The following is an 11,496-nucleotide window of genomic DNA, read 5'->3' on the forward strand; positions in this document are numbered from 1 at the left end:
TGCTCCAAGAACATGGCAGACTCAGATGCGTGCTCTATATGTGGTGCAATGGAGGATACATGGCGACATTCCCTCTTCGATTATCGCATGGCACGGTGCACTTGGGCTCTGGGAGATGAGGAGCTACTGGAACATGTGATTTCAAACAAGACTGAAGATGCGAGGCTATGGTTATTCTGGCTGTTTGAATCCACTAACCAGCAGGATTTAGCCCGAGTTTTGGTCACCTTATGGGCCATATGGTGGGCTAGAAGGAGGGCCATCCACGACAACGAATTCCAAAGCCCGATTTCAACCTGGTGTTTTATCAACAAATTCCTGGATATTTGTCTAAAAGAAAAACAAATTCCTGGATATTTCTCAAAAAAATAATCCTGGAGGACACATACCCATACCTGTTGCCATGAAATCTGCTCATCAGGGTGCGCCTAAATGGATTTCTCCTGCAGGTGAATCAGCAAAACTGAATGTTGATGGAGGCTTGTCTAAACAGGGGAATTACGGAGCTGCGGCAGTAGTTAATGGCTGTTATTTGGGTGCCTCAGCCATAGTGTTTGATGGTCTTATGGATCCTGCATCTCTGGAAGCGCAGGCATGCAACGAAGCGCTAGCATTGGCCCAAGATCTTCATATCCATTATTTAACAATTGCTTCAGATTGCTTGGAGGTGATAACAAACATCAAGAAGGGTGCAGCTGCTGTGTATGCACCGGTCCTTAGTGAAATTAAGCATAGGAGTAGGGAGTTCAGTGATGTAATTTTTTGCTTTGAGTCTAGGGAGAGCAACTTTGAAGCTCATGCACTAGCTAAGGCCGCTGTTTCTTTACCAGTGGGTCGTCACGTGTGGCTAGAGTTCCGTCCAGATATCATTTGTATTCCGTAGACTGTTGAGTTTTAATAAAACCCTAGTTCACCTAAAAAAATAACTAAAATAAAACTAGCATGGTTGTTTGATAGAAAAATGGAACATAATGTAGACGTGATGCGTGCATCAAATGATTTACAAGTACAACTAGTGCCAGCCACTTGCAATAACTGTCAGTTCAAAGCGGTAACATGTACTACTAGCAAAGGAATAGACACCGGTAGTCTGAAACTGGATAAGGTTTGACAGCGATACTTCATTATATAAACGTTCAGTGTTCATTACAATGTGCCTTGCTCCTATATATATGTACTTATGCAGTTTTAAGTCTCAAGTCTGTTGATGATATATATATAATATAATATATATGACAATATACAGAACAAAAAGAAAATGACTTGGGAAGGCTAGGACCAAAACCCAGTAATTTCTTCATGTGGCGATTTCCTTGCCCAAGAATTTATTTACCAAGGGAATGGATATGAGTATCCACACCGATTGCGAGATATCGAACCTGATATCCAAAAACCTTCCTTTTCCAGTCTCAGAGATGAACAGAAGAGCGCAAAAATTTGCAAGTGAATCGAGCTTGCTTGTAACCTATCAATGCTTTTTTTATTGAGGTGGCAGAGAAAACCACCCTCGCCGAGCCTTCTCTACAGAGGCCACGGCTTTTTATTCACATCGGAGGGGCCTATCAGAACTGATTTCAACACAACAAGATAGAGCAATTAGCAATAGCACTGCAATGTTATTATACATGGGGGGAAATCATGGAAGGTTCAAATCTACCTGTGTCAAATGATTGGAAAATTGTTCTGAGAGATAAGAGATCTCTCGACTCAGCTCAGAAAAATCAGCGACCACCACCAGGGCTTGAACTACCACCAGTTGTCGTATTAGCCTGAGCACGCATCACCGTGTCTGGCGGGAAAACCCCTTTTGGCAAAATTGATCCAGAAGGCTCAGATGCTGCCACTGGCGATCCTACTTGGTTGACTGATGGGTCTTTAGCTGAAATATATTCTGGCCTTAGATCTTGGGAAGATGAAGATGGAGCCAATGTGGCAATAGAGAAGCCAAGAGGATAGGGAGCAATTGGCACGTCAGACAGGGGAAAAGGAGATGAACTGTAGCCAAGCGTACCCATCGGGTGATCATACTTGCATGCAACTCCATATCTACAATACCCATTTTGGGCATAGTATGAACAAGGCTGAGCACCCTGAAAATTGAGATGATAAAAGAAGCCTCGTAAGAAACTGCATATACTTCAAAGAAACTATAAATACATACTTACATAGGCAGTGTATAAGGCCACTACACTTTTTCTACCATATTAAAACAAATATAGCATCCCACATGATTTATGCCCATGTTATATTCTAGACAATGCATGTGTCATGCCTAACAGAGAATTCAGAGAGCTGAAAACCTTGTGCATATTGCATAATAATCCAGGATACCACACTGATTTGGGGCCTCCCCTACAGTTTTCAGTTAAAAGAAAGGATATCACACTGATCTAGGAAATCATCTAAGATCCTTGGACACCTCATGTAACCTTGTGGACAAAGAATTTTGTTATCAATGGACAATTCCATGATAGATGGGACACTTTACACTTAAGCTATGCAAAATTAGGACCTAAAGTTTTTCGCTTTGTTGAGCTGGTGACTAGAATTAGAAAGATGCCAGATGGGGACACTTCTTGCACCTCAACCACTGCTACAAAGATTGAAGATCCTACACATTTTCTTTCTCGAAAAGCATTTGTCTTGATTATATTCAGAGAAAGTTGATTATGTTTTTATTTTACAAAACTAATACTCAAACAATAACATTGTTTGCGAGAGTCAATGAGTTTTAATATATCAGCATTTCACTACAACAGGACACCATAGTAGACTCTATATTAAATATTATTTCGAATAGTCAATACTTGATACAGTACTGAAGCATGCACTTCTTGATCTTGGTATGCCTCAAGAGATATTTTAAAGACAAAACATGGAATAATGTTTACCTTATGGCAAGGAAAGTATTTTAAGAGACATAATATCAATGTTTACACAGTATTCATAGTAAATATACATGGATGATAGGCACGGAGATATGAAGTGTTAATATCTTCCATGCCTTCTTGGCTGCTGGTGCACGCAATGATGATATGATGTACAGAAAAACCTAGCCCATTACTTACTCTATATTTTCTAGTAGTTACACCCATTTGCAAATATACAAGTTCACATATTAATCACATTTTTCTAATAAATATTTCCATTATTTAGGACATAATGTTAAATAACCCATATCATACTACACAGCAGTGTACCCCTAAGATACTGCAGTATAAAGAACTACTCCCTCCGTCCCATAATATAAGAGCGTTTTTGACACTACACTAGTGTCAAAAACTCCCTCCATCCCATAATATAAGAGCGTTTTTGACACTACACTAGTGTCAAAAACGCTCTTATATTATGGGACGGAGGGAGTATCTTACTACTGCAAGTATGTATACTTTATGGCAATGAACCCAAGACCAAGTTATTCGATTATTCTTCAGCTTCATCTCAGAATGGAATACTTCAGGTAGAGGAATGGGCAATTGAAAGCTCGTTTCCATTGGTAGACCTATCAATGCGCACCTTCAAAGATCCTGAACTGACGGAAACTAACTCATACAAAAACTGGAAAAAAAAGGCTAGAACATCTCCTGGTTGGAATATATAAATCCAAAGGTAGCATAAGGTGTTTATTCTATTGAAGAAACTTGACTGGCTAAGAAATTTGGAGAATATTACTTTGTTCCACTATCATATGCTGGATTACACGGCGTCTCCACAAATTTTGAAGATCTTGACAGCAATCTGGGCAATGTGAGGCTCGGTCAACCAAGTTGAATGGACTGGTTGATCTGGGTCTAAACAATGAGGATCTTGGCCACATGGAAAATATTTGATGGTTTTCATTGACCAAAAGGCTTAGCTGATGACTAACGAATATAGGCCCCACTATGCTACCATATCTGTCTCATGAACTACCTTGGCTGTCCTGATATACTATGCCAAGAATTTAGTTGACAGGAAAGATTGACTAATCTACAACTTTTATCACAAGTATATTCAGTTTTCTAAGAAAAATGCCGGGTGAGACTCAAAAGGTTGATCGGCAGTAAATTGTCGACAAAGTAATGTACTTCCAACCTGAGTACCAAGACAGCTACTTATAAGCACTTGAGAGTTGCGACTCAAGAATGAGTTTGAGTGCATGCCATATGATCAGGAAATGGGATGTATTCTTCTAAGTACAAACTAAACAACCTGATGAGTTCTGAACAACTTATGATTTGTGGAACCACCAACTGGGAGACATTTTTCGAACTATCGTGACTTCATGAGAGCTTCATTCAATTATGATGAATTTTACAAACAGCTTCACAACTCGGGAGATATGCTCAACCAAGCATCTTATTTGATAGGTTCAAGTTCCAACCAAGTCTTCTGATATTTTCAAAAACAAAAAATATATTTACGAACCTTTAAGCTAAGCAAGTCACAAAGCAATTGTGTGGTCAGGGGCGGTGGCATGAGATTTAGGGTGCCTCATACTCAGCCATCAAACATGCAACACCTCTCTAACCTATTTACTTTGCACTAAAAGGTCATTTGTCTCCTTGAGATTCTATTATAAATTCATATGCAATCAAATCACTCTTATGGACCACAAATGTTCTCAATTCATGACTAGATTTCCTGACGATATTGAAGGTCCACCTAGCCCACATCTTTAATAGGTGAAATGCTACTCCTCGGGGTTATCGGTTTGGTAGATAGATCTAAATAGACTCATCCGGATGGAGAAGATTATCACTGAGATAGATTGACTCTTGAAGATAAGAGGCTTCAACACAGTTGTTTGTTTCAAATTACCAGAAAGTATGGAAGTTCTAGCTGGCTTCCAGGTAATTATAATAATCAAATATACACGCAGCACTAGTTCCTACTTCCTCTGTAGCTTTTTATAAGACGTTTTTAGAGCCCATGACAGTGTCAAAAAACATCTTATATTAAGTTACAGAGGCAGTACAACATACAAAAGATGTGTTCGAGTTACTTACTGGACGAAGTGGAAGGCAAAAAGGGCTGAACATATAATTAGACTTGGGTGAACTCCAATCTCGAGGATGATGATATTTACATGTAGCGCCAAATTTACAATCTCCTGTCCTCATGTAATACTGACACTCAGGCTGCCCTGGCCGCTCAGGGAATCCATGTTCTTGTTGATTATTGCTTGATTGTATAGTTGAGGAAGAGTAAGGCATGTAAGGACCACCATAAGCAATTGTAGAGGAAGATCCATGGTGCCCTATGCCATACATAGGTCCAGCTTGAACAGTTTGTTGTGCTCCACCTGATGCTACAGGGTTTACTGAAGCCTGCATCAAAAAGAAGATTTTTACTTGGAGGAAAATATTTATCTTGTTGCATGAAATTCTTATGTAACATTTTCCTTTAATTGTTTTCTATGATCGCATACACCACTAATCTACACTTTACATATTCACCAATCATTGCTTTACATTTTTAAATAAGTCAGTTGGTATGACATGTGAGTTATGACCCTTAATTCCCTTTTGCATTTGAGACCTGATACTTAACCAAAACTACTTTTGTTAACTCAAGTTAGTTACCGGATAAGGGCTCCATCCTTGCAAGGGGATCATTCCAGACGATAGCATCATTGGAGTGTACGAGCCTGGCATATATGATCCAGGGACTACAGGCGGTCTCCCCATTTGCCAATTTGTAAGAGGGGCGTATGGATGAGGCGAGGGTACAGTTGACGACTGCAATGGTGGATAAATTCCAGGAGTAACTGGAATACCACCAAATTCTGGATGATGAAATTTACATGTCGAACCAAACTTGCATTGTCCAGTCTTCATGTAGTAGGAGCACTCTTTCTCACCCTGCATTTCGTTGGTGTCAATAATTTTCCATACAGATACTAGGCGAAAGATTTCACTAAAGAAGCAATGTTTTTGGAGAGAATTTTCACACCGGACGTAGAGGGAATCCATTACTGTTTAACATTACAGGCTGCACAGAACCATCTTGCTTAGGATGGTGATATTTGCAATTGGAACCAAATTTGCAAGTCCCAGTCTTCATGTAATACTGTAAAAAATACAAAAGAGTAAGTCCAAACAGTTAACGAGTCATCTGACATAACATAAAATGGGCAGGATGCTGAATACCCGCCAGACATTACTAAATTTTTAGTTGTTCGCTCTGTATGCCAGTCAAGGAGCAGCAAGTAAGTGGCCAACTGGGTGCATGCAGATGGTGTGCAGGAGTTGGTGCATGCATGCTCAAGAGTGTGACTGATGCGCCTTTTTTAGAAGGTAATTAAATTTGAGCCTGAAACTGTTAGATTTATGTACCTCACATACTGGTTGACCCAACCGCTCCGGGTAGTCCAATGCTACTGCATTCTTTGCACCTCCACCAAACTACATTTTTGAAAAAAATGGAATCAGTGATTACTCCATTTGTCATCTATTGCAAAACTGTAAATATGATTCCTAGAATTCAACTGGAGGAGATAAACTCTTGTTTATGTTCTAGGTTGAACTAAGATTATTGCCTAAGTAGTAGTATAGTAGAAACAACAATACCCTAGGCCCATGCCAGAAAACAGATCTCCTTAACGGAAACATGGCAAGTATTGAAGCCATGATAAATCATTTATGAAAACCATCCCATGATGGAAGCAGCTTTATTAATGTCAAATTGTCAACTTTAAGTGCTAATGGTAAGCAGTACGCGAAGTATCTTTGGCAAATTAAGCAAGTCAAAAAGCATTTAATCCACCAAAACTAGGGTCAAATGTAAGGTACTTACAACTGTGAGATAGATTTATATATACAGATACAGCAAAAAGCATTTGAACCATTTAGAACAAAACTGTTGAGGTATATCGTTTTTCCATGCATTTGACATAGAAATCTAAGTTCATGCGACTACCAAGACAGGGTGGGGGGTATATCATGGTCAACATGGCATTGGCATGATATAAGATAGATAAAATGGAGAATGGGAAAGTGGGAAAATGCATGTAGTGACACCTAGTAAACTTAGTAGCCCATAAAAGCCGGGAGAAACTAGTAAGTTTAAAGCTGCTGATACAGTGAAACGATTGGCATAGCGGGAGTGGAGAAGCGAATCACTCTTCCAAAAGGATATCCAATGGGCGCCTAGGTTCAGTTACGCCACCGTCCAAACTATCACGCTGCCGCCGCCTGATCAAGTGCTAGGAAGACACCGCGGACAGTTGCACGAGCGGCAGATGCAATTCAGCTAGAGATGAGCTACATTACCCGAACCACTGGTAATTTGTGTGATCTGATTCTCGCTGTCGATTGCAGTGTCGCCACATCGATCACATGGCAAATACTTATACGTAACGTAAAGCTGGCTCCAACGCAAACGCGCTCATACACACGGGCTCGATCACCCAATCGCGCGGAGCGAGATCAGGAGAGCGCGCAAAAGGGAGAGGAAGCGGCTGTGTCACCTCAGTGCCGCCGCGATCGCGGGGGTGGTTGTAGCGGCAGCGGTCCCCGAAGCCGCAGGCGCCCGTGCGGAGGTAGTAGATGCAGTCCGCCTGGTCCGGCCGCTCCGGCAGGCGCGCCCCGTCCCCCTCCCCACCGCCGTCGCCGGCCAGCCCCATCCTCCACATCGACCCTGCCAGCCACGCATTCGTCCCGTTACGCCAATCCACGTAGATCCGCGCTCCGCACGGACGCGGAGATCCGAGCAAAATAATCACAGGGAGAGAGGGAGAGAGGAAAGCGTGCTGCTACCTTCGAGGCCGGTGTCGGGGTCCGCACCACGGCCGGCCTCCCCTTCTCCTCCTCCTCCTCCGGCTGCAGCCGCGGGGTGAGGCTCCATGGGTGTCGGGAGGGGACCAGGAGGCGCGCGGCAATCGGGTAGGGAATCGGGCAGGAGCGATCGGAGTGGGAGTAGGAGGAGGGCGAGGAGATCGGGCGGGTTTTGTTTCTTCTCTCTCTCTCCCTCCCTCTCTCTGGTTTCCTTTCCACCACTATGGTGTGGCTACTGCTCGCTCTCTCTCTCTTCTGTCCTTTTTCTTCTTCTTTTTCGCTGGTTTTCCCACCACTGTCGCGTGCACCTGTCCGGTTTTTACACAGGGGCACGGGGGGCGGGGGGTAGGTTGGTGTTTGTTTCTCTCGCGATTTTTAAATTTTATTTATTATAAGTACATATATGGGCTTCTTGACTGGGACCACGCGTGGTCGATCTAGCTTGGGGGTGGATTGATGGGGATTTCTCCGTTTGCATAAATGAAGGGCGGTAACGGTTGGAGTTAAGCTCGCTATTATGGCACTCGCCCCAGTTATGTTGAGCCATGGTCCTTGGTTTTATTGCCACACCTAGCCGGTGTGTATTTCGTACACTGCTCTCGTGCCTGCATTATTCTCGTGTCCTAGTACATGCCTCGTTTGGTTGTAATTTACTCACTCTTTTCTCAAGACTCGTTTACTATTTCGGACAAAAACACATTTACCATGACACACTTCAAAAAAAAAAAACTAGCGATTTTTGGGAGAGTCTGGACAGCTGACACGTCAAACTTCGGCACACCCGGGCCACACACCCCTTTGAAGTCCTTTTCCCACTTTGTTCCTCCTCTCTTGCTCTGCATTTGCACCCACCAAGACCGTCGCCATCGTACACCACACCGCCGATGTCCAATTTTGATCGTACTACCGTTGTTCCACTCACGCACCTTGTACTTCATCGTCGTTGCATCCCGGATCCGTCTATAGCTTAGGTATCGTCCGCCCATGTCGATGTTCTCGATGGCGGACACCACGCTCGGCAAGTGTTCGGTCAAATGCCATTGAGATTTTTCTTTATCTTCTCCTTAGTTAACGCCATGTTAGACCTAGCTACGCACGCACTCCCACCCGCCGCCTCTTCCTCCAGAGAAAGTTGGGGTTCCTTTGTCTTCCGCTGGTGCCGCCGCTAGTCCGCCTCATCTCTCGTGGCCCTAGGGCCATGGAGGCGCAGTGGATACCGACCCTTGCCGGTGTGAGTGCTCTGTTTTTAGATATTTCTTTTAGTTTTGTTAGGGTTTGTGTCCTGCTCAGAAAGACGAGATGGCGACGGCTCCCTAAAGTTGGAATAAGGTTCTCACCACCTAGCCCCGTTTCGTGGTGTGCCTTGCATCGTAGGAGGGCGTGTTGAGATGTATCTCCGACGGATCTCGCGGGATTCGGCCGGTGGTTGTCTTTGGTGGATCTACTCGGATTCGGTCTTCGTTCCTCTAGTTCATGTGTCTTGGGGTTGGATCCTTACGATCTACGTGTCTCTTCATTGGTGGTAGTTGTTGTTCTGGTGCATTGGTTCTATGGAGTCTTAGCACGATGACTTTCTCAATTGTCTAGTGCAACAAGTTTTGCCTCGCTCTAGTGAGGGAGGGCAATGACGGCGACGCTCCTTCGTCTCACTTCAGTGCTTGTAATCGTCGCTAGGTGGTCTACGAATCTAGATATATTTTTAATTATTTCTAATGTTTATTGTATTTGTGACACCCTTAGATATTAGTCATGTCATTATCCTAATTAATATGCCATGTCATCATGATTATCATAGTTAAATTGCAATTAAGAATTAACCCGAAACTCAAATTCAAATCTAAATTGCAAGTCAAATTATTATTTCTTCAAACAGGAAAACAAAAATGTTTGTAATATCCCATAAAATTCCTAAGTATTTTTCATGTAAGAACCAACATTATTTGAATATTTAAAATGCCCTTAAACTATTTAAAATTGGACCAGCACCATTTATTTGATCCATTTCAAATTAAATAAATATTTAAACATTTCAAACTAAATTGTAACTTTGGGGATCTAGCTCATTACACTACCGAGTATTTTTGAGACATATTTTATAGTCAACAAAACTCATTTAGTATAAGAATAAAATGCAAAACAAAAAATAATAAAAGAAAAAGGGGGAAACTATTGTGCACTTACGGCCTACCTGCTACAGCAAGGCCCAGCCCACACCCCCCACTCGTCTCCTACCGAGCTACAGGAGCGGGCAGGGCAGTCGTGGCGCCATCTCCATGGTTGGCGCCACACGTTGAGCATCCGTGCCCCTCCCAACCTTACAAGTCGCCATACCCCCTCAGCAAACCCTAGATCGGATCCCCCCTCACAGCCTCTTCCCCTCGCCTCTAGATTGTGCTCCCGCGTCGCGCCCGAAGGACCGACACCACGGTCACTGCATCTGCCGCCATTAATGCGGCGTCCAATGAACATGTCAAGCCGCGATGAGATGTCCAGTAGCACCGTCACCTCGCCTTCGTCGACTACACACGATGGTTTGGACCGAGGAGCCCCATAACGTCATCCTCGGTTCATCTTCCTCGCTACGGGCGCCACCGTTCATCGTCAAATTCGCCACATCCGGACCCCCTACGGCTTCCCCGACCACATATCCGAGCTCGTTGTGAGATCCTCTCCCGAATCCCCCTCTTCTTGAGCTCGATTTGTCGTCGTAGCTATCGCTTCGTGCTCAACGTATCCACCACCGGAGCTCCGCATCCACGCTGTGTGCGCCGCGTGCTGCTGTCCGCGTGCGCCCTATGCCCGCGCCACCCATGCTTCGACCGGCCGTTGGGCCCCCGCTCACGCCGCTACGCCTGCTGCCTTGGTCGCCTGCGCCCCCGCGCGCCATGGCCTCGCCCACTGCCGCTGCTTCCCCCGTGCTACGCTGCTACCTGCTCCTCCTTCTATTGTTGCCGCTGTTACTTCTGCATCGCTGCTGCTACGCTACTGTTGCTGCTACTGCCGCACTGCTGCTGCCCATTGTCGCCATTGGCACCTGCGTCGCCAGCCGCCCAACTGTCGTGCTCCGGCCGTGGCCTCGCCCCCTGTGCACGCGTGGGCTCAAAGCAACGCTGGGTTGGCCTTGTGCCACTACCAGCGGGCCCCCACCAGGTTTAATTAGGAGGCATAATTAGTTTACCCAACTAACTAACGCCCTAACCCCCACTGGCTACGAGGACCCCACACGCTAACTAACAAAATTAAACCCTATTAATAAGTGTTTCACTCACGATGGACCCCAGAGGTCAGTTTGATCAGTCAACAGGTCCAAAGTTGACTTCTGACTCGACAGTCAACTGTGCCTACTATCAGCCTGTGTGCCCATTGCTGGGTACACATCTGTGTGTACCCGTAGCATTTTCAGTTAAATGATTTTCGAATTAAATTAAATCCAGTAATTCCACAAATTCAATAAAACTTTAGAAATTCATATAAAATAAACCGTAACTCGGATGAAAATAATTTATATATGAAAATGATTAGAAAAATATAACGAATTTGATTATGCCATCCACATAACTGCCACTAAAGATAAGAATAAGCCCGTTGTTGGCATGCTTGTTGTCTCACTTAAGATAGGAGATCATTGTTACCATGTCTTATGTGATTTGGGTGCTAGTGTGAGTGCTATCTCGTTTACCTTATATCAAGAAATTATGAATGATATTGCTCCTGCTGAAATAGAAGACATTGATGTTAC

General features: G+C 43.9%; 1 protein-coding gene across 2 annotated transcripts; it reads right to left on the reverse strand.

Annotated features, from left to right (window-relative positions):
- Positions 1–1,089: 1,089 nt before the first annotated feature.
- LOC123069583 (zinc finger CCCH domain-containing protein 6) lies at positions 1,090–8,044 on the reverse strand. Of its 2 annotated transcripts, XM_044492464.1 has the most exons (9): positions 7,740–8,044; positions 7,451–7,620; positions 6,318–6,386; positions 5,935–6,051; positions 5,565–5,843; positions 4,989–5,309; positions 2,012–2,090; positions 1,658–1,879; positions 1,090–1,568 (listed from the first exon to the last, which is right to left on the reverse strand). In XM_044492464.1, the coding sequence occupies exons 1-8, from the start codon at positions 7,825–7,827 to the stop codon at positions 1,722–1,724; spliced, it is 1,281 nt and encodes a 426-aa protein (XP_044348399.1). In that variant the 5' UTR covers positions 7,828–8,044; the 3' UTR covers positions 1,090–1,568; positions 1,658–1,721. The 2 variants fall into 2 exon arrangements, with proteins under 2 accessions (XP_044348399.1, XP_044348398.1); XM_044492463.1 differs by having other exon boundaries at positions 1,658–2,090.
- Between the last annotated feature and the right edge of the window lie 3,452 nt (positions 8,045–11,496).

This window comes from Triticum aestivum, chromosome 3B (genome assembly GCF_018294505.1).
Source record: "Triticum aestivum cultivar Chinese Spring chromosome 3B, IWGSC CS RefSeq v2.1, whole genome shotgun sequence".
NCBI classification, from domain to species: domain Eukaryota; kingdom Viridiplantae; phylum Streptophyta; class Magnoliopsida; order Poales; family Poaceae; genus Triticum; species Triticum aestivum.

Coding starts and splice junctions, on each gene's coding strand:
- LOC123069583 (XM_044492463.1), bottom strand. CDS start 7,827: ATGGAGCCTCACCCCGCGGCTGCAGCCGGAGGAGGAGGAGGAGAAGGG. Junction 6,387..7,450: donor GCGATCGCGGCGGCACTGAG/GTGACACAGCCG, acceptor TCAAAAATGTAG/TTTGGTGGAGGTGCAAAGAA. Junction 6,052..6,317: donor TGGGTCAACCAGTATGTGAG/GTACATAAATCT, acceptor TATTTTTTACAG/TATTACATGAAGACTGGGAC.